This window comes from Aptenodytes patagonicus, chromosome 3, assembly GCF_965638725.1.
Source record: "Aptenodytes patagonicus chromosome 3, bAptPat1.pri.cur, whole genome shotgun sequence".
NCBI classification, from domain to species: Eukaryota; Metazoa; Chordata; class Aves; order Sphenisciformes; family Spheniscidae; genus Aptenodytes; species Aptenodytes patagonicus.
The window spans coordinates 95,311,130-95,334,906 of NC_134951.1; the positions used below are offsets into that span (position 1 = coordinate 95,311,130).

Consider the following 23,777-nt stretch of genomic DNA (forward strand, 5'->3'; position numbering starts at 1 on the left):
ACCAAATACACATATTAGAATTACAACCCAGGTCCTATCCAGCTGTTTTGAAGTAGAATATTTTGTGAAGTAGAACTTGCTGTGAGTGATAAATATTTTGGTTTTAGCTAGCTGAAATTACAATATACTGTATTTATGAGAGAGAAAAAAACCCCTTATGTGTGTACATATGTCTATGTACATGCATAAACATATGTACACATATTCTATATGTCAAATAAATTATGCCTTTTCTTTATTTAAAAAATATCTGTGTATTTGAGGGGGCACCTTTCCATTTCTTGGCACTGTTTGTTTTCTAAATTAGTAAAGATACTCACTTTAAAGGACCCTCATGAGCCCTCCGCAAGCTCTGTTAGAGGACTGGAGAACATAATGAAACTTGGTCAAGTTTCTTGCTACATTGTAACCATACATCATGACAGTCTGCTCAATATCCTCAGCACTATTGCACTGAGATGTAATTTACTAGGTTTGTGGAAAAGATTGTAATGTTTCCCACTTAATGTACACTTGTATACATCCTATCTATTGTATATGTTCTTGAGATGTGGCGTATGTCAGCAAGTACTTATGTCACATTATGTGTTCAGCATCTCCAGAATTTATTCAGTGTATGACTGACCAGCATGATCCTTACTAAGAATCCCACCATGCTAGAGAAAATGCAGGATATAGAAACAATGTAGGTAGTCAAAGAGCAGGGGGAGTGGAAATGACAGTACACAAGTTAAATGGAGGACGATACAGAAAGGGCAGAGTAGGAAAGGCAAAGCAGGACAAGAGAAAAGAGGGCCTCAAGAACCAAGACAGGATGGAGTAAATATAAAAAGACAGGAGAACAAGCACAGGGAAAGGGAGAATTTCATATTCCTAGGTAGCATTGCAAATCTACGTATCACAGCTGTTGCAACCATATAAATCAGTAAACAGATTTTAGATAAACCAGTAGTTTGTTTGTGGAGTCACTAGATTAATTATATTAGTTATGGGGCAGATTTGGAGATGTATCCTACTCTGTTCCACTCCAGCTCCAATTTCCCCTCCATTTCTGTGATACATATTCATTATGCTGGTAAACCTGCAACTCCCAAATGCTCTCGACTTTTTCCTCAAAAGTCTTTTTATGTGATGGGCTGCCATCTGCAGTCCCGTTACATCACTGCTCCACGAATAAAAAACTTGTGCAGGACTAACAGGAGCAATTCAGTCCAGGAGAGACTCTCTGAACATGTAAAAATGTCAAATAATTTTTTAAGTATAAATCCTTCCTTACACATAAAAGCATAACTGTCAAAAAAGCCCTAACACAGGGAGCACAAAAGGCATTGTACAAATCAGTGAATGCAAAGACAACCCTTTAGCTTTGACTACTCACCATCTAGAATTATGACAAGGAACAATTGGTAGATTATAGGTATTTGTATTGGCACCAGTCGCTGAAGTACCAGCCAAAGGGTTGTTAACCAAAACCACAACAGGAAAGCAGTCTCTGATTTCTTCTTACTTTCCTTAAGGCAGTTGAGATTGATTTTTTTTTTTTTTTTAAATTTTTTTTTTTAGTACGTTTTCTTCTAGATAAATTAGAATGCATCTCTTTCCCTCTACACACACCTTATTTTTCTAGAATACTATTTTAAGGAACTTTTACCCTAAACTGCACTACCACTTCTTACCTTTTGTTTCCATAAAGGTTAATACACATAGCAATTAAAATAAAAGGTGCTATTTAGAACTGATTTATCCTTTAAAAAAATATACTGTCAAATTATGCAGTTTCCTTTACAAAAAAAAAATCACATATTTTTAACACAAATTAAAAACTTAAGAGTTTGCAGAGTTATTCGGTTTTCATCTTGAAACATACCACAGCACTTTTCCAGTGCATTTAAAACTCCAGATGGTGCAGATCTGCTAAAGCTGACCTATTTTCTGCAAAGTCAAGTCACATTCCAGTAAACTTCTGAGAGAATTTCAGAGTCTCAGTATACATTTGGGTATACTGATTCAACAGCTCCGTAACTTACTTGTTTGCAATTCTTTCTCCACCCAGGTTTTCTGAACAGCTTTGAGGAGTTACAAGCAGAGGAATGTGGTATTCTGAATGGATGTGAAAATGGCCGATGTGTAAGAGTCCAGGAAGGCTATACCTGTGACTGCTTTGACGGTTATCACCTGGACATGGCCAAAATGACTTGTGTCGGTGAGGATAGTGTATTACTCAATCTTCTTCTGTTAGTCTGTCAGTTTACTCAAATCACTTGACCTAAGGAGGGGCTAGAACAAAGGGGTCACAGATGATCACCTGAATTACATTAAAGATGCCAACTTTGCTTGATTTACTGCAAAGGCCAGTAAATATTTCCTCAGTTCATCTTGGTCGTTACAGCTGTGTTCAGTTAAGAGCCTAGAAGTGAGCAGACACACATTTATGTAATGAAGCTTAAACTTGTATCAAGAATTTAACACTAATACACAGAACAAATGTTTTTCAAAGGCTTTAGTGAGCTAAGAGGATAGAACTGGATCCAGAGTAGAAGAGTAGTTTTAGGAGCAGATTTTTAGAGTGGCTGAATCACCTAAATATGCAGATAACCACTTGGTGGGGTTTGGCCCCTGATTCTCACTGATTTCAACAGTCAACAGACCAGACTACTCCCCTTGCTCTCAAACTAGTAAATCCGCACAACTAAGGAGGACATCTAATGACTGTGTCTTCAATTAAAACAACAAAACACGGGAAAGGCAAGTGTTAGTGAGAAGATGAAGCAAAACAAGACTCCTCTGCGTAGAAGCCTAGTAGAGACCGTGCGTGGGTATTTCAGTTTAAGGTCTGTACTAACCTTGCTTAGCATTATGCTTCGTAACCCACAGCTGAGGTCTCCCAGCTGTATCATAATAAGCTGCCTGCATGCCCTGTAATCTTTAGGGCTTTATGGCAAGCTGGCCTCTTTAGCGAGAAAAGATGTCACTCCTGTGTATTTCAGGCCAGTGCTGCACAATATTGAGTGCAGGTGGTTTGCTGTTCACAACTATTTAGTTGACAGCACCAACAGCTCCTAAAGTATTTGATTTTTTAAAATACAGATATTATACTAAGAACCTGGAGTTTCTTTCTTATAAGCCACTTTTCAGTCATCACATAAAACCCTGTAAGTGGTTATTAAATTTTTGTTTTGCAGCTTAGGCTGAATTTGGACTTGGTGATCTGACAGTTTAAGGCCATTTAATACACTGTTGATTTCCTATGATAACTTCCACCTCTTCCCAATAAAATACTCATCTGTTACAGCTTTTGACCCAGCCTAATTCCACCTGATCTGAACTGAACATACAGGTCTCAATGTATTCATACAGCATATTCTACTCCTGGCAATGCTGGAAATAAATGAGTTCTACCTACATACCAGACTTAAGTGCATGTGTTTTGATGTCCCCTTTTTGCAGATGTGAATGAGTGCAACGAGCTGAACAACAGGATGTCTCTCTGCAAGAATGCCAAATGCATTAACACAGAAGGTTCGTACAAGTGTTTGTGTCTCCCAGGGTACGTACCTTCAGACAAGCCAAACTACTGCACACCACTGAACTCAGAACTAGACAGTGAACTGGAGTAGAGGAAAGTCTCCATATCCTAAGCCCATATACTCTGCACTGTATAAAGAAAAGGAAGAAAAGTATTTAACTTGAGAAGAGAAGGCACCGGAGTAGCGAACGTAAGGGGAGAAAAGCATTAAAATGTGTCAAAGGTGAGACATGATGGGCTGGTAGTGTATCAGCTTCACTGAAGCAACAGACCAAATGGACACATTACTCTGTATGAAAGAAACAATCAAGTATATAGTGTGTTCATAAGAAAAAAAGTATCTTTGAAAATAAGCAAAAACAGTGCTGTTATTTTAAACAGAAGAGCTTTGGTTGTTTGGTTTGGTTTTTTTTTTTTTTACTATTGCTTGATTAATTTGGCATTTAAATAGTGTTGGAAATATTTTATATTACTATGTCATTTTTTGATTGTTCAGTTCCTTGCCTACTGTTTCTTTTCAGACCTTTTTTCTGATCAGTACAAATTCTATGATACAGATAGTCTTAGGCCATTTTATAAGAACTGTTACACAGGGTAATGCTCCTCCTTCTCTGGAACATTGGTCAGTGACTTTTTTTTAATTTGCTAGTTGTCTGCCCTGTGGAGCAGGCACCACTTGTTTTCAAATGTTTATATACCTTGGCGAAAAGTCCTTATATTCATTTTGTATTCTGTATGGTTGTTAACTGCACTTAAAGTCTTTAGAACCTTTCTTGCCAAGTTCAAAGCTGCTAGTGGACAACATTGGATTCTTTTTGTACATTAAAACAAAAGATTTTAGCTCACGTCTGTATTGTAATGTGTAAATTGAACACAAGAGAGATCTTGTATGATTACCCTAACATGTTAAAGCTGTATATTAAAACTCAATAAAATCACCTTTTTTTTTTAGAAAAAAGCTATTTACTAATTGTAGGCTTTTTTTTCTTTTATTGGTGTTTATGTTACAAGAATCAACCCCTCAGGTGTTTACAGTACTAGAATTAATTTACATTACAGTAGTTGTAGGGAGTTGTCTGGCTGGTTTTTCCTTCTCATGCTGTTTTAATAAGACCAGAATCTGAATTAGTTGATGCCCGAAGTTAGGCTTCCAGAGGGAAGATTTCAAACACAGACCTACAGAAACTGTTTGACTTGGAAGCTGATTCCCATGGAATTTTTCATCTTTCCTGGTTTAGGCATGTTTCCCACTAAATCTGCAAATAAGGCTCTTCAGTATGATGGCCTGGTTTTCAGAAAATACTGAAGAGAAGGAGGAGAATTTCCTTTTCTTGATGAACTGTACCTTCCCATCAGCTCTATTTTTCAGTGGAAGGAGAGGAAGAGATTAGGAGACTGACAGATGTTTCACCTTGACCTTCTCCACAGTGAAAGAGTTTGCCTTGGAAATCCTGAAACAGGTCCATTTGATGTTTTCCAAATGAAACATTTTTGCTGTGTCTTTTAGACCTGCCCTGCATTAAAAGGAAAAGGATAACATAAGACTTTAAAAAGTGGGTCAAATTGGGTCCAATTGTCCAAAAAACAGATTTTTATTTCTCATTTCACCAAAAAAAAGAAATACTTGGTTTGGTTCTGAATCAAATTTCTTTTCCAATATTTAGGTCAGCCACTGAACCAAAAATATCACAAGTTGTATTCCTTTCCGTACTGCGCACTCATTAAAGCCCACATGCCTGTTAATGTGCAGAAGCATCTGTCCTTCCCAGGGCACCTCCTCTCTGCTGGAATTTACCACTAGGACTAGTGAAGATACTGTACATTTAAGATCTGATGGTATGTTAAAATGCAAGAAAAATTTCTGAATAAAACTGTGAGGGGAGGGATCTTTAAGAAAGACACTCTTTGTAAAGTGCCCAACTCTCTTGACTTTTCTAGAATTAAGCAGGAGAGGGGTGGAGGGCCAGTTGCTCTTCTCAGTCAAAAGAGGTAGACTACAAACACTACAGCTGGTCTATAATTACAAAAAAAAAATTCATTCTTGCTTACCTGCTGTGGTTAAGGAGGAAGGAAGGAAGGTCTGGTCTTACTAGGGAATTCCAGGACTAAAGAGCTCTTAGTTGTCCTGCTTAAGGTTAATCCTATGATCTTAATAAAAACCAAAGTCACAGTTACAACCTTCCACTGGATTCAAGATGAGCTCTGGTCTGCTTTCAGCTATCATGAAAATTCATAGGCAAGACAGTGCTCCCCCCACTCCCACCTCCAGATGGCCTCCTCCCACTTCAGGAACTGGCTGTGTTCACCTCTCAAAGATGGCCTAGGCCCCAAAGCTGCCATTGCAGTCAGCACCACAGCCTCAGATTTTCGACACCCCAGTACTCCTTCAGTCCCTCCCCAGCTAGGGAGTTAAAATGGCAGTACAGGTCTCTGCTTTTCCTGGGAGTATACCAGTATGACAGCTGAGGAAATAACACTCAAACTTCAGTACCCTTACAAGTCTTCGCTTGGGGACAAACACTGTACTGAACATGTAATTCTGAGCCACAAGATTGGCTCCTTGCTGATTTATTACATCTTTTTAAAACAACAAGTTTAGAATAGCCTGAGACTTCGCTGTTCTCAAGACAATATGCACTCTGACCCCCTTACTTTCTGTTATTTCAGACAAAAAAAACCAATCCAAACGCAAGCTGTTCCATGAGCAACAAAACTAAAACGAAGCCTGAATTCCTATAACCTTTCCTTGTAACTCTCCTCAGCAGACTAACTCCAGCTCCTTGTATCTCTGCCACTCTCCACAAGTACAGGCAGAACCCGTCTGCAGCTGTGGGTGCCAGGACAGGCTGACGGATGCACATGCATTGACACAACTGCTGCCAAACCAAATGTTGTCTGTGCTCTCAGCAGTGAGGGTTAGTTGGGTCACTTGTCTCTAGCTGTTCATCAAACTTCACAGACCTCAGACTGTACTGGTCTTTTCGTCTCATTTGCCTTACACACATGATTGAAATTGGTCACAGGGTTAAAGGCTACCAGTAGGTTCAGAGAGATGGCATACACTGGCTCTGGTTCCACAGAAAACAAACCAACCAGCAAACCTAAGCCTAAGTGGCCTCTTCGCCTATCAATTTCTGTTACCAGCAATTCACAGAAGAGGTTTTGGTGTGTCCAGCCACCTTCCATCTCCCCTGCCTAATTCAAGAGGGCAGCAGTTGACCCAAGCCCTGCGTGAAGCTTGAAAACCTTCTCATCACAGCCGCACTCTTCTATTACAGATACTATATAAGCAAACAACATACTTTGTGCATGCTTCTGCCTTTCCCTTTTGCCTCCTCTTACCTCTAATATGCCTTAAAACACACACAGGGAGCCAAAAGCAGACCAAACAGCCTAAACTCCACTTACATCCCGGTGCTTAGTATTCCACGTTGCCTGGCTCCAGGCCTTCAGAAATGCTTTAACAAAGGAACCACAATTGAAGGAATTAAGTGAAATTCAGCCGATCTGACCTCAGCTTCTGGAGCCCACCTACTTTGCCCCAGTGTAGCAAGGCTGGTTCTGTCATTTCACCTGAAAAGCTGCAGGGCTCAGGAATACAATTTTGATTCATAGTTAAACAAACATTTTCTTAGCATCATTAAAACGAGGGATTGGACACCATGGATGTAGCCATTTATATGTTACAAGAGCTGCGGTTTAGGTGAGAGCCCTAAAAATACAGAAACCACCACGTACAATTCCATGATTCAAGTTTCTGAGTGCAGCAGAGTCTGGAACTGATTACAATTTATACCAAATGGCACCAATACTTTTTACATACATATGGACCCTTTAAAAAAAAAAAATTAGTCCTTTTTCAGCCAGCCATTTCCTTGCTACAAAAAATAAAATTGCTGACATGGTAGAACTGAATTCTGCTAGTTCCCTTATAATGCTGCTGTGTTAATGAGAATGAAGTTACTAAAGAACTAGAGTGACACACATTTCAGCTAGAAAGACATTTGATATGAATAGATACTTTCATGCTGGGATGCTATTCAGTGAAAAATTAGCCAATGTTAAAACTATTCAAAGTGAGCACTAACATTCCTTGGGAAAAAACAGTCACAGCTGGACAGATCATTTCAATCCAAGAGACAAAACTGGCAGTCACGACAAATATTCAGCTAGTCAGTGGCAAATGACACACTCTAATAAACTCCTGACTAAGAGAAGTCCTAAAACACTGAAGGCGCCAAAGTGGTTATCATGACCTATTAGCTCCCAGTGATCCTCACCCTCATGGGAGTTTGAATCTGAGTTTTGGGTTCCTCAGTGCCCCTTGAGTGATGTCCATATGGCAGCAGAGGAGCTCCCGGCTTTGGCACTCTCTCTTAACTTCTCAAAAGGAAAGGTGACAGATCCCATTAGAGCGTGTCACGGGCCTGATCTGGCCAACAACTGAACCACAGCGCATTCTTTTGAAGTGCACAGCAAACTTGAAAACCTCACTGCTGCCTCTAGAAGAGACTACAGTATTGTTCTTTTAATAAAGCCACCCACTTTCAAGAGTAGTTTGTACTTGCTGGGGACTCTGCTAACACCAAGCAGGCCAAGGGAGCTATTAAGGAGCAATTCAAGCAAAGAAGAGGTGAATTGCTGTGTGACACAGAGGCTACTGCTCACTTCTGAGATCATTATTTGGTATTTACACAGCTTTTTCTATCAGAAGATCTGAAATTTACCTAGGAAAGTTAAAAGTGATGTGTCCAAAAGAGGAGCAGAATAACTGAGAGTGAGTGAATGAGGAAAATCAGCCATTTGCTGAAGGCTTCCCAATGAGTGATGATGTCAGCTTGTGAGAGAGTAACAGCATTCTTTGGGAGAATGCCAAGGACCGGGCTCCAGTCACTGCATGCGCCTGCAGGAATAACCTCACACAGCAGAACTAGAAAATTTGGACCCTCCTGGGGCACCACCTCCACAGCTGGCACAGGCTGTGTTTTCACACCAAGCTGTGAAAGATCTTGAACCCCAACACCACACCACCCCCGCCAACCTTTACCATTTGAGTGCCCATGTACCAAAAAGAGAACATGTGTTGAAACAGGATTATCCTGTGACAACCTGCATTAATAAGTGATTTTACTATCTGGTGCGGAAAGAATGGCGTAAACCAAAGAAATGCAGAATGTCAGCCATGTCAGATTTCCTTCAAGACCACTGAATCACCAGATACGTATTTTGACTCAGAGACTCTTAATGAAAGCCTTCAGGCTGCATGTTCTGTCCCAGCTGTGTCTGGGGCCTGTGATTGCTCTGCTCTTCTCCCTCTCAAGCTGTAGGGCTGGGAAGATACCTCTGTGCCTCAGCAGCTGAGCAACCTCGCTGAACTTTGAAGTTTGCCCTGCCCGAAGCAGGAGATTGCACTAGGGGCCCTCCAGAAATCCCTTCAAAACTACATTTTTCCATGAGAGGAGGCTGTGACCTGACACAGCAGCCTCTGCCCCCTATCCTGATGTGAGACAAGGAACCTGACAGAGGGGATGTGACCCCTTTCCCTTCTTCTCCCACACCTAAGCACATGCCAGGAGCATGCCTTTCACTTTGGAGAAAACAGAACACCGATCTGCTCAGCCCATCTCAGGAGAATCCCATCCAGAAGGAGCATTACGCAAAACGTACACTGTTGCTTGCTATCGATCAATATGTTCTTGAAGAGTTAAGTGACAACCTCAGGTAGAAGGGAAGTTCTGCAGTAAAGTTTTCGTCCTGACAAAAGACACAGAGGAGGGAGGAAATTTGGATATTCTTATTTCTTTCTACACTGACTTTCCCTTCCCCTCAAGTCATGCTTCGCCACACACTGCTTTCCATTAGCTCTGAACCAAGGGGGATGGAGAGGATACTGCTAGCCAGCATGGAAAATTTCTACGTGACAATTTCAGCATCACCTCCAATCCCTATCTACTCTCGCTGCCAGGATCCATTCTGGGCTGGATTTTCCAAAGCACTCCATATTGATTTAGCTCTCCTCCCACCGAAACCTGTGGCACCTCCATGGATTCCAGTGGGAGCAGAGCAAAGGCTGTGCCAAGCTCTTTTGAAAAATCACACCATGTGTGTTTAATGAGGAATGTCTCTGGCAGAAAAGTTGAGTACAGCTAAGCAGATTTTTTTATTTCTTTCACATTAAAAGTTTAATTTCTGCCACTTCTCATCCAGGAGGTAACTGCCCGGAAGGGTGGGTAGGACCTGTTCCAAAATCCCCAGCAGGATATAGTCTGTTTCCACCTAAAACTGAATTAAACTTTCCTGTCATCTAAATGGTCCCTGTCACTTTGTGAGTGGGCACCATTCTCAGGATCCACACCTCCCCTTCCTGCTGCAGGCAGCCATCCAGCTCAGCTCTGGCCACAAGGGCATTCCCCACTTTCTGTCCCATTTGATACCCCTTTCCAGGGCCAGTCCTCACTGCAGTCCTGCTTCTGCTTTTCACCTCCAGCACATCCTGTCATTTGCTCATCACCCAAAGCCTCAGCATCCCATGCACCCATTCCTTCCTGTTCATTGGCATTGGACTCCACAAAGTAGTTTTCAGTCTCTAAATACAGATTTGGCACGTGGTGAAACTGATAGCTACTATCCAATACTTAGAAAAGTCTTCCGCCAAGGTAAACTGATCACATCTGTCACAGCGGTCTCTCTCCTCACAGAAATAGAAGGCACCACCACCAAGTCAACTTCATATTCTTCCCAAAACTACCCAGAGAGATGTGACATCTTCATTTTCCTTCTTTTACCATAAGCAAGAAATTTCAAGTCTGATTTTAGCAATGAATGTATTCTTCTTTGGCCTGCAGCATCACCAAACTGAGCTGAATAGCAAACATGGAATAAGGAAGTTTCAAAAATAAAACAGGAAAGGGAAATCCTTTGATTTGCACAACAGTGAGCTGAATGAACATGGAATTTTCATTCACATTTGCTCATGCTTAGATGTATTTTTTCCCAAAAACTAAAGAAAAATAGAGAATTATTATTTTAAAATTCCCTTAAGCTGAAAAGGAGGGGGAAAAAAGGAACTACATTAACTGTATTACTCATTGTAATGTTAGTTCATTTCAGTACATTGAATATAAAACAAAGCAGATGATAGGGAGCTTTTGAGGGTTTCACTATTGAATGAAACAATACATAGTGCGTCCAGACATATATATTAATTTCACATCTGGTAATAGTTCTGATATTGGGTTATTCCACCAGAAGGCTGCAGTAACTATTTTTAGCCAAGCTGGCCCTTACTTCATCCAGTAAAACTTGGTTTATGTTTGAGTGTTTGCTAAAAACATTACATCTACCACATACTAGACCTAACAAACCACTTGCAAATGTGTACCATGAGGAAGACAGTCTAGGAAAATCTAACACTATAGGTATTTTCCCTTTCTAAACACCTAACTCAAAACAGCTCCAAGAGACTCAGCAGCATACAGGGCTCAAGGGCATGGACCTTGAGCAAGAGCTCCTTGCACATGGTCTACCAGCCTCCAGGGCAGACCAAACAAAAGGTGCCTGCAGCAGCTCTCTCTCACTATGATTCCCTTATACTTCTAATGTCTCTGTTTTAGTTCTCTGTGATTTCCACTGTCATCTCTTCATTCTTCTGTACAAGTGCAATTGACAGTATCCATTAATACCACTATATTAACATTTTCCCACCTAATTTTGGTGCAACTCCACTGACTTCAGTGACTCACACAGGGAGTAACTGTGCTCCCAATATATTAAGACCCACAGCAATTTTCTAATGCTTCAAAATTTCAAAAAATAAAACAATTCAAAACTGTGAGGAATAAAGTGTTTAAAACCTTTTGAAAGCAATCTAGCAACACTGGAGAAATTTGCTAATTATAAATTTTTTCTGTGTTTCAAAACAAGTAGTATCTCAGAACCCTTCCAACTCCCCTGTTGGCAACATGAAACATGAACTAAAATGTACTTGTAATTAAAGGGCAAATAGTAAGAGTCAAACCAAACCTTTTAAACTCTGGGTTTTGGGGTTTAATTTATCTTTATATAAAGCATTTTATTGTAGGATCATAAATGGGATGAAGTATCAGCAGCTTGCAAAAATTATTAATTTTATAATTAATAAATATTAATAAAAGTTAATAGAATTCTCCCATTGCACAACCAGCAGAAGATCTGAATCCAGTACCAGCTGTTCAACAACTGGACAGAAATATAAGCAGATATCATAAAGACCTGGAGATACAGTAGGAGAGATTAAGCCCTTGTAATTTGTTTGGGCTGAAAACTGCAGAAAAGAGGAGAGCTCCGGGGAAGCCTGCCGTTCACCGGTTTTAACAGCAGATACTTTTTCTCCTGCCTTTGTCACTAGAGGTCAGCACAGCATCTGAAGTGCCACGTTGTTCACTTTTAAGGAATGATAAGAAAATCCACAACTCTCAGAGGGAGACAGTGGTCTTAAGAAACAGCTCCAAGAAGACAGAATCTGTGTTTCTGCAATGGAGAAATGTGAAATGTGAAGCCTCAGAAAAAGAAGCACACAGCAGCCACCGAAAAGCCTGAACCCAACATGAGAGTAAAAGCACGCTAGAAGTTTAAAGGTTCCCACAGAGCAATTAGAGTCTAACAATGGCTATTTTTAAAACACCCATTAGCCTAAGGTAAAAGCTGTCACCTAAAAAGCCCAGCTGACTAACACTCTGAGGACTCTTCCTGATGCATGAGAAATAAACTATTTAATCATCTCCCTGCACAACGAAATTCCTACCCCAGGCTGCGAGCAGCTGGTCTAGCTCATGTAAAGCTAGCTCATACATGCAGGTCAAGGAGACAGGGAAAGCATTAACTGCACTGGAACAATTCCTAGGAATGCAGGGGAAAAAAAACACAGACACTCATCTTCCAACACAACAAAACAGATATCCACCGTGTGATCCTTGTCCCCTTGAAGTCACTAGAGAAACCTCACGGTTAGGGAGTCTCACTGCTATTCCTGTCCCCTGGGGCCTCTCAAAGGCCCGATTACTGTCAGCCAGGAGGTGACATGGTATCACAGCACCTGACAGGAACCATGAAGGAGCAACTCTTCCTCTTTCTTTTAGAAGAGGAGACTGCGGCAGTCAGCTGCTCTCAAGACAGGTGCAAGCAACAGAGATTTGACACTGAAAAGATGTCACCTTGTGGCAGGACAAATCAGTCGCCTCCCCTCCCAGTGCATGTGCCAGAAAAGGGGTCCGTGTTCCGGTATGATTTATGGTGTTCAATTCACTGCTCCAGCAGAAGAGCACATTTGTCAGTACGACCCAGACTCCAACAGAGAACTGTGTAGCTATGCCCCAAAAAGCCATTTAGTACAGACTGCCCTACCTCAAATGGCAGCAAAGGGGCTTGGACTACAGTGTCTTCCATAAGCTGACACAACAGCGTTTAGCACAACTTAACCTATCATCTCCCCTGTTCTGGCAGATACAGGAAAGCAACACCTTGAAATCCAGAAATGTCTGGCCAGCAAATGGAAGCCCCTTGGAATAGTGGCAAAGAAAACTACAGGAGAATAAATTCACACTGACATATGGGGAAAGTAACTCATCTTGGTCAATGAATTATACCAAGGGGAAACTAGTGTAAATGAGAACCTAACTCCATCAGCCTAACAAAAAGCAGATGGATTTTAGCCATTTTAAAGTATTTTCTTTCCTAATCTACACCTGGTTACGAGGGATAAGTAAAATGGTGTGCACCCAGCTTCTAGCAACCATGAAAAAGTTAAGATCTTGATTCCTGTAGGGAAGTCTTTTTTCTAGAGATGCATTACCTGTAAAACACATTATTGCTCTTCTATTAGTACATTATACACAAAGGAGGAAACAGTTTGTCACTGCTATATGTTTTCTCACTTTTTTTCTTGGAAACTTCAATTCTAAAAGCCACACGTTAAAATAAATACAAGAATAGAAAAGTGGGCTTTTGAGATCAAACATCTAAAGGCTGAAGTACAGGACTATAATGCCTGAGGTCTTCTATCCATTACTATTACCTTTGAGTCATAGTGCATGGGAGTCAAAAATGGGCACTTTATTGTGCCAAGTGCTGTAAAAAAGACTTTCTCTCAACAGAGGTATAAAATGAGAAAATAAGATGGATACAGGTGCAAAAAGTATACAAGGAAATAATGAGATAATGCTAGTAATAGTGAGAGCAGCTGCCCACACTGTACGAACAAGGGATGCAGTCAGGAACGGGGACTTCTGACATGGCATCCTGAGCAGCCAGAAGAGCAGAGAAGCCACCCACAAAGATGGGCAGCACCAGAAGAAGAACTTGTTGGAGATAATTTCTGACAGTTCAGGAACCTGTTGAAATTTTAAGTATTTTACCTTCCTGGAACAAAACACCACCTGCTGCCCTGCAGCAACAATGTTGACGTTTTTGGAGGACGGTGGGACAAAGGAGAGTTTTGCAGAAGAACAGTGAGGTAACAAGGGTGCTTGCATGAAAATTTTACAAGTGGGAACATAAGATGAAATCATGAGCTGGCTGGAAGCAAAGATCAACTCTGCTAGACTAAATTACGTACGTCCTAAGCAGGACAGAAGTAGAATGCAAAGAACCTTGAATACAAAGATGTGACTGAAAAGGGAATAGGAGCTAAGTAAAATACAAGGGGGGAAAAAGATTAAAAGCAGAAACAACCAACAGAATAAGCTTTCCAGATAAAAGTATTACTTCCTGTGAGACCTTTGGCAAGTTACTCTATTTCCTCATCAATAGCATGGAGATAATGTTTCCTGCTGTCACCACCTCCCTAAAAGCTTTAAACTCCTGGTTGTTTGTACAGAAATCAATAACAGGGAAGAGATGGGGTTGTACAGAAGGTTTGGGCCTTAAGAACTTGAACATTTTGTAAATGAAGCTTTAACTTTAATCTTCACTATTATGCTGCCATCAGGTTTAATGCATATTCTTTGTTTAAGGTACAGAGAAAAAAATATACATTGTGTTTTGGTAAGAAAGAAGGTCAAAAACAAATTAGACTTCTATTCTTACTCTCCCCTCATTACCACACAACCAATCTAAAACACACACAGTTTATGGCATGAGGGACTACAGACCACAACTGTGCTAACCTCATGAGGCCACAAACACACAGGGTAGACAACCAGCACATTATCTTCTACATGTATGTTGACTCACAGCTTGAGTCTGACCTGCGGATTTCCCTGATTTCTTTTTTTAAGATCACAACGAACTGTTCTTCAGCTTGCCCCATAGCTGTAAGCGGCAGATCTGTTGGGATATTTCTACATTTTGATGATTTGCTTGAGTGGTAGAGGGGAGGAAAACAATACATTTTCTATACAGTGAATATAAGCTACAATTAGAAAGGCCCTTAAACTCACAGCTCCTCAGCTGCTATAAACTGGCACAGATCCATTAAAACCAATTGGCCAGATTCCCCCAGACAGCTCAAATCAGTGTCGCTCCACTGAAGTTGATGAGGCAACAGCAATTTGTAGAAGCTAAGGATCTGGCCCACAGTCTGCGCTGCAGTCCAGAAAGACCATCTGTGTTTAACAGGATCAGAAATCAAAAGGAAAGTCCGTGTCCTTATAATTTACTCAAAACTATTGAGACAAGTGATTTCCATGGTGTTAAGTCAGGTAGACTAAACAAGAGCTATATGAGATAAAAACCGTTTTATTGTTTCTTCCTCAGTATAGGTTTACCAGGGAAAGCTATGTAATTTCTTGCAACATATTCCATGAGGCAATGAAATGTGAAGGCAAGGAGACAACTAAGGAGAGAAGAGGGACAGGAATAACACTATAAAGAATTCAAGCTATTTAATGAATTATGGGCACAACAAACTAGAGTGCACTGCCCTGCTCATGCTGACTTTATGTCAAACCCATTCCCGCTGATGTCAGTGGAAAGAGTGATGTAACACAATGCTGCTCAGCAGCACAAGGGAGGGGCAGCATAAAAGCAGAGGAGAAGGCTCAGATAGTTCAGCTTTTTATTTTGGAAGCTGTTCTGAAAAGCTTCCATATTCAAATTTCGTGGGAATTTGGATACCATTTTTACCATTCTAATTGTGAAAAGCCAGATACAGATCTAGAACTAACTCAGTAATCAGCACTAGTGGAGAAACCATATCAAAGCATCTAGATTCATGTTTTGTGGCTCGTTGGTAGAAATCAAAATTATTTGTGCGAAGGCCCTTTGAGGCATCCAGCAAAAACCAGTGGATTTGTCATGCTGCCATGGGATAGCTCAAAGTTTTCTGTAGTGAAGAATTCACGATTCTCTTTACATGGACAAGCTGACTCTGCACACAGGAACTCACTGAAAAGAAGAGTTTGCTTACATCCTTAACACATGCACACATGCATGTATTTTCAGGGCACAGAGTGTAAAAGAACTGTGAAGACAAGATGCATTGAATTCCAGGGGACCAAAAACATGCCCACGAGTTATGGGCACCACAGTGTTACTCTGCATCTGCTCATGCAGCCAGTGTTTGTCCTGGAGTCTAATCTTTCTTATGCATTGAAGTGAAAGTAAAGTAAAAACAGGGCTGTCGGAGAAAATACATCTCTTCTGCTTTGACACAGAAAAATTTAACTGCACCTTACAAGCATCTGCCCTCAGCAACTCTTCCTCACCCTGTTCCTAGCTCTCACGTTGCTCCACCAGCTACCTGATCGATCCCCAAAGGAAACTCTGAAGTGGAAACTCTGAAGACCTCTCTCAAGACAGATCCTCTCCTCAAGACTGCAAGGGTGAAGTGAGAGTGAGAATTTCTTCCAGTGTGCAAAGTCGGAATGACAGAAGAGAGAAATCCTGCTTTAACCTTGCATTCTATTTTTAATGTTTGGAGATGTTTTGAATGACATATTGAGAAAAAGTGTGTGTGTTTGAAAGAAAGGCTACCAGCAAAATCAGTGCAATTGGGCTCTACTGACACCGTCCTGAGACAAAGCAAGCAGCTATTCAAGACTAAGCCTCTCCAGGGCTCTGGCAGTGCTTGGTGCTAACTGCACCACAGCGCACAGAGAACGTGTGATGCAAATTCAAGTCTGTAACCACTAGCAACTCATTGAGCAGATTTAAGATTTAAACTAAACTACATTTGAATAAAGGTATGCACATGTGAAATACTGCTAAGCAGCTTTGTATTTCAGTGCTGTTATATTGTGGAGATCAACTTTGCAGAAACAGAGTTAGTTAGGCCTATTCCACAGCTGTTCCATAATAATGAATTCAATCAACTTTTACACATTGTCAGTCCTTCAGCCTTGGTCTAAGGTCTGAAAGAGCCAGAAAGACTGCAGCGTGCCTTCAGTCATCTCCACGACAGAATCTTCTCAGCTAAAACTGGTTCTGTGCTTCAGCTCAAGTCAGTATTTGATCCACTGTTTACTACGAAGAATTATATTCCTCTTTGTCAGATTTGTAGTACGTGATCTGCAAAGATCAACACCTTCCTAAGACTTTAAACCTGTCTGCTAATTACCAATAGTAACACAAGAAAAAATATCATAAATATTTTTATTATAAATTATAATAATATATAAAATATATAATTATAATAATAAATTATAATAATAATTATACTTACAAATAATAATAAATTATAATTAAATTATAATAAAAATAAATAATATTTTTATCATAAACTTTCAGGTCCTTCTATAAATTAAATTATTGATTTTGAGAGGAGTTTCGCTTGGAGCATTCCATTTTGGTTTAACTTTATAAAAAAGTACTTTCAAGGAAAACCTTGGTCTTGAGTTATTATTAATTTTCAAGAAATCAACAGGAATGTTTATTCACCCACCACTTGTATGTCTCCTCTTTTTTCATAAACAATCACATTCTTGTCATGAGAAACAGGATCTTTGCAAAGTTCTCATCAAGGCAGGCACTTTCCTGAAGATGCTCTTGATTTTTATATAAACTGCTCTGGCGTCATCTAGTCTACATAAAGCTAACACAGATTTGCAAATTCATACATAAAACACCACACTAGCTAACAGTCATGATCATTGCCTACATAATATGACTGAAACAAAAGGTTTAACGTTTTCCAAATTCCTCAAACGCCACCGGTCCTTAACTCTCACCACTTTCAGCAGGACTCGTATGTGTGTATTTCACATACAAATCTTAAACAGAAGAAAAAGTACTTGCCCACATAGCAACATCTATCTTTTAAGTCTCTACCTTCCCACTAAAATAATCACCAATCCCAAACCATGCATTACAGTCTTTTATCTTCAATAAGCACACTGCTATTCTAACATGAAACTACCACTGTAAAGACCAGCAGAAAGCTTTTTTATGCGATTTACCTGATTTGTGTAAATTGAAGGAAAGGCATGTACCTCAGACAACAGAAAAAGTGGGAATAGGGAGAAGAGACAAAGAGCCAGGTAAGTACAATACTATATTATCATCTTAATTGAGTATAATGTGAAAATAGTTAATTTTTTTTTTTTTAAGCTTGACGGAGCCTTGGAAGCTTGGTACGTATTTTTAAAACCACTAAGCTGAAAATAATTAAAATTGGAAAGCTTCTGATCAAAAAACTGACCCAAAGCCCGTCAAAATCATTCTTTATCTCAAATTAATTCATAAAATGTATTTGAGGATTTTAACATAGTTGCTAGTCAAGAGCTGTAGCTGCACAGCCGTCCTCATTGAATACATGCACAACAATTCTGTTTCTCCACATGTAAATGCACTTAGTTTGCTTAAACGCTTCCAACCTCTCTGGCTTGAGGCTGCAGGATAAGTTTCACTGAGGAAGAAAGTACTCAGATGAAATAATGACTCACAGACTTTAAACGTCATTCTTAAGCGTGCAAGATCTGCACCTCCTAGAACACATATTTTGCCATCCTAAAACATGTTCGCCATCTTTGTCCTCTTTTCTAAGCCAAAGAAAATCTTTGTTCCAACTCCCCAGTCTCAAACAATTTCAAAGATTTAATCAAAATTAAATACTTAAGGGAAGTGATAATTACTCAAGAGCTAAGGTCAAAAGGCCTAGTGCTACTGTGTCTCCTCATTTTTTTGTAGAGTACAAAAGACGACATCCTAGCATGTTTTTGAACAAGTGTTTTCCTCACACAAGAGAACTGTGTCTGCAGAGCAATCTTTATCAAATTCTTCTACTTATATTGGTGGGCGAGGGCAAAAACCCCTAAGATCTTTCCTTTGTTTAAATGCATTTCCTGCCTTCCTTACTGCTATAGACTGTGTTGTGGCAGGCCTATTTATAGTCCAAAGAAAGGAAAAAGCACCACTGGAGGCAGGAAAACTAAGTTCGGAAAGAATAGAAGGAAGTGTGGCTGCCATTTAGCCAAACAATCTAGAACTAATTGAGCTCAAAAGAGCCCCAGCCTCAGTGAAGCTGCTGGGAGTGAACAGAGCACAATCCTGCTTCTCTCTCCAGGGCCCTGCCCAGGCTGTTGAGCATGAGATTCATGTACAGGACACTGCTGGGCAGCAAATAATCTCAGCATCTCAACACCGTGAGAAGAACCCTTTAAAAAAAAGGAGTGTGCTGAAAGTTAGATACCTATCATATTAAGGTAAGTAAGTGTCTCCTTCTGGCATTTCTGCTTGCTGCATTCTCCATGTCTTTTCAGATGTGGCCAGACTGGTAAATGAAAACAGAATGAGCTTTGGAGAAGGAACTGTATCTGATTTTTAGATAAAGGTTTGGCAGGATGTCTGATTTTTAGATAAAGAAATCTGAATTCAATTACGGATTCTTCAGAAATTTCCTTAAGCAAAAGAAGCCTTTGCCATATATCCATAAGATAACTTTGCTGTTTTCCTCACCTGTGTCATGTTCATCTTATAATCTGTGATTAAGTACTAGAGAAATGTTGATGGTAACTGTACGCCCCAAAGAAAAATAATGAAGTCAAATCTACATTAGGTTAAATATATAGATTTAGAGACAGAGAGAGGGAGGGAGAAGTATATGTAATATACAAGTTGTGTTGATTTAGAATACATAAACATATCAAAATGTATATAATTTATAACTGAAATCTTGTGAGAATTTAGTCTTATACTCATGAGATACATTTAAAGGTAGGAACTTAGCCAACATTAAAACACCTGAAAGTTTCTATAGTTTTAGAATTTATTATGACAGGTAATTTGTGTGTGTGTGCGTGTGCACACATAAAAATATACTATATATAGATATCGATATATACTATTCATTGTGGTTTTGCATTGCAATACCATGCAGTTGCCATTCTGAGGTCTAATTTAAACTGACAGTAGAATGTGAGTGAAAATTTTTAATCTGCTTATTTTCAGATACTATACACAGAGTTATACTATCATGACTGCATGTGTAAAAAGCTCCATTTTAAGACATACCGGTGCACAGACCATATTAATCCATTGAATTAGCATCAACAAGACAGACTTTTAAGAGGGAAAAATGAAAAGTTATTTTAAGATTGTGTTTGATTTCTTCGATTTCCAACATGTCCTTTGCTCTTCTAACAAAGGAAATGCTGTTGTGATTTGAAGGCAGGAGGATAGAAGCTGTAGAATACTAGATTCAGGATCTCATCATGCGATTTTCACCTTCTTTGAACGATCTATGAGAATAACCTTTGTATTAGTCTCACTTGTGTTAACACATTACCTCTATGCATATGCCATTCAGATTATTTATTTGTTATTCAGATGCTGCTTAGGATTAGTGGTTTATTGTAAAAAGTTGCTGGTGAGTAAAAAGGAAGTGTGATGTGTTGTTATTCTACCGTATCCCCGTAGGATGCTATTATGTTTAGAGTCTGTTATTGTGAAGATAGCAAGGCAGGATGTCATCCATGTAGGTGAAAAGCTGCGATAGGACAATTGTAAACAGCAGCAGTCAGCTGAAAATCTGATCCAGGGAGGTGCCAAGCAGAAATTTAGTCAATGCTCATAGAAAGGATCAGGCTTTTCTTTGTCTGATTTCAAAGTACACAATCATTTACAGTAATTCTCATTTCCAAGAGGTTATAAGCCTGGTCTTGTGAAGAATAAAACACCTGTAATGGGAGTAAAAATAGAAGCCTGTACAGATATTTGTGAGAGAAAGCTGGTTAGACTGCAATTTGAGTAACTAGCATAGCATGCTCTCATTCAGGTAATATTCCTTGCTTTAAATTTCAGTAACTGATTCCCCTGCACGAAGACTGAGCAGAAACCAAAAAAAGGGTTTTAACTAAAAAATATTAGATTAAACTGTGTAACCATACAGTTACTTTTGTAAAACTCATAGGATGGAGGGAAGGAATGGAGGCAAATCTGCGGGTGAATACTCACCCAAGCAAAGCAGCATTGCAATTTCTGCTGTTAAACAAATGCAATCATTTCCATGAGATGTCAGTTGCACAGCTATTGCTATACAACTGAACAGCAAACACTGGATCATTCAGATTTTCAGATTTATTCAGGTCTGCAACACTCACCACAACATTATTTTAAAGCTCAGTATCACTGCATGAATGTAGCAAAACAGAGACCATTGATTAGCTATAAGGGGATCATTTGCAGATCGGCCAGTTACAATGTAATTATACAGGAAGAGGTGATAAAATAATGCACTGATGCACTTTTGCATTTATCTGTGGAAAAGATATTATAAATGGTACTTAGAAATTGCCTAATTAATACTCTTAACAAATTCATATCCTTAATGAAGAATTAACAGAACAAATTCTGATGAGAGGCACAGACGCAAACCCACTGAAGCCAAGAGAGTTGCTCACACCACTGAGAACAGAGTTTTTTGTTCTGAAGGTAAGGACAACCTACTCTACTGGCTACTCACTAGTTTCTGTTTCTTACAGTATGCAGTATAGGGAACATGACAGTAGCTCAAAGCTACCCTACTCTTTCTTTCTATCCCTTCTCCCTTTTTAGCCCCTAGGACAGGCTCAAAGCAACTCAGAATCAGGGAAAATGTGTCAGCAGTACGGCTAGTGGTGCTCAAAACATACTATGCTGTTTCCAAATAAGCCAGATTGTCTTAGAAAAAAAACAGCTTAGAAATTACTGTTAGGTTTTCTATCTTCGAGAACTTAAGGCCAGTGTTTTCAGGCTTGTCTCTGTAACTGCGAGAGTTAGTAACCCTAGTTTAAAAAACGGAAACTGCTTTACATAGTCACATAATCACAGAAGTAGCAGTTTTAGGGGAAAAAAAAACACACAAAAAGATTTGTTTCAAAACTGCAAGAGTTCACAAGTTCATGAGTTCAAAGTTTGCAAACTGAGAGTTTTGTCCTGAAGATACAATCATTCCAGAAGGCCTTAGAATGACATTTACACCCCTGCACCTTATAAAATTTACTACCTGCTAGGGTCTGACTACTCTGCAGGAGATTCTTTGTATATAAACACTTTTGAGCGTTCACAAGTACTAACAGGGTTGCAGTTATTAAGACTGCAAGCTAAAAATGAAATAGGAGAATTTGATATACCAGAAGGAAGTGGAGGTTCACATGCTTTCTACCCTGCTATTATTTTGCCAGGAGATATAAAGAAGTCTAGGGTTGTCAATTAAATACTTCAGTCAACTGTCACTACTGTGTGGGCAGCATGGGTTTTTGGTTCCAGAAAAGCTGACTGACTTAAAGAAAAATCACATGACTTAAAAAATAATGCACTTTGGGTGACAGACAAACCATGCCATGCTTTCATGCAAAGCTAGCTCAGGTTTAGTAGGATTTATTATTCCTCATGCAATTGCTCCAGTTTAAGTATCTTAATTTCTCCCTAAGCCCCTATTCCACTATACCAGACGCTCTTACAAGGGAGCTTTGTGCTCCAAGTCACAGTCAAGCCTGCTAACATTACAGGAAAAAAACAGCAGAGACATAGAAGTACCAGTGTGTCTCTTTGGGGCAGTCAAAGCAAGGTTTTTTGAGAACATATGTACAGTCTACAGTAGTCTCACTCAAAAAGCAGAACTGGGAGAGAGGGAACATAAAAAGAAACCCAGCTAAAACATATTAAGAAATCAAAGTTCAATATTGGACAGCATCAAAATAGTTCTACAAAAAGAAGCAGCTGCTAAACACAACAGAAATGTCAGTGCTAAAAAACAATTTCTTTGATAATGTCTAAAAAACCCAGCTTATAACTATGTGCTGAATAACATCCTGATTGGTGCAAATGTTTATACAGGTGCTTAAATTTAAGCATATGAGTAGTCCCATTGATTTCAAGCAAAATTATTTCAACAGACTGATAAAATTTAAAGCCAGGCAGAGTCATTAGATCATCTAGTCTGACTTCAAACACAGCATGCTAATTTTACTATTCCTCTTGTCCAAAACCTAAAAGCTTGCGTGCTTACAACAGAACATATGGATATAGTATGTTCAAGATAAAAGTTTAAGGGGAAGATCATGATGTTCTACATGCATGAGTAGCGACTCACTACAGTGAGAATTGCTCAAGTTGACACAAACCCCTTAGCTCAAACAGGAATTAAATGTTGCACAGGCTTTGTAGCAGCTTACTGCACAAGGGTGAAGGTCAATGTGTGTATGGAAGATGGACTGTTTCTCCCAGAAGTCTATGTGCCATCAGAAAAAGCCATTAACTTTACTTCGGTGGCTTTCCTGCTCTTCTAGTGGACTAGAGAAGTACTGTTGCATAAGCAAGGATGAATGAAAAAGCTGCTTTACAAGTCAATCTTCACGCCAAAGTGCAGCTATATTTTTTGCCTTCGGTTCTCTCATTTCCCACAGACCATGTGCAAATTGTTGTACAAAATAAGGAGCCTCTGTTCAGAAGCAGATGAGACATAGAAGCGTTAACCAAATGGAGACATACAGCAAAAGTGAAATTGTCGAATCTCTTATCATCACTTGAACACACACAGGCAGTTTAAAAAGACTTATTATTTGAACAAAAGACGAGAAAAAGTGGGAGACTTGACCTGTGGCCTCCTTTACAAGGATGAGTAACAGTGGATTTATATTACATGAACACACACAACAGCAGAACAGTGCTGTGGAAGAATACAACATACAGTCATAACAAAAAACAAAGGGATGGGGTACAAGACTGTCTTGGAATACAAGTCCACCTTGCCCACAATTCATATTCTGTCCCCAAGATTCAAAGATCCTTTGACTACAAAGGATCTCCCACATTGCAGCAGAACAGAGGAGTGGGAACGTACAGCCTCCAGGGCTGCTTT

At 39.6% G+C, this 23,777-nt stretch overlaps 1 protein-coding gene across 8 annotated transcripts in view; it reads left to right on the forward strand.

Moving 5' to 3' along the window:
- The window catches only part of LTBP1 (latent transforming growth factor beta binding protein 1), a 208,315-nt gene extending 203,834 nt beyond the window's left edge, over positions 1–4,481 (forward strand). For all 8 annotated transcript variants that reach the window (XM_076334287.1, XM_076334289.1, XM_076334288.1 and 5 more), the window contains 2 exons: positions 2,054–2,203; positions 3,448–4,481. In XM_076334287.1, the coding sequence (XP_076190402.1) occupies positions 2,054–2,203; positions 3,448–3,617 (320 nt within the window). In that variant the 3' untranslated portion in view covers positions 3,618–4,481. The remainder of the gene's footprint in view (positions 1–2,053; positions 2,204–3,447) is intronic.
- The last annotated feature ends 19,296 nt before the right edge of the window (positions 4,482–23,777 follow it).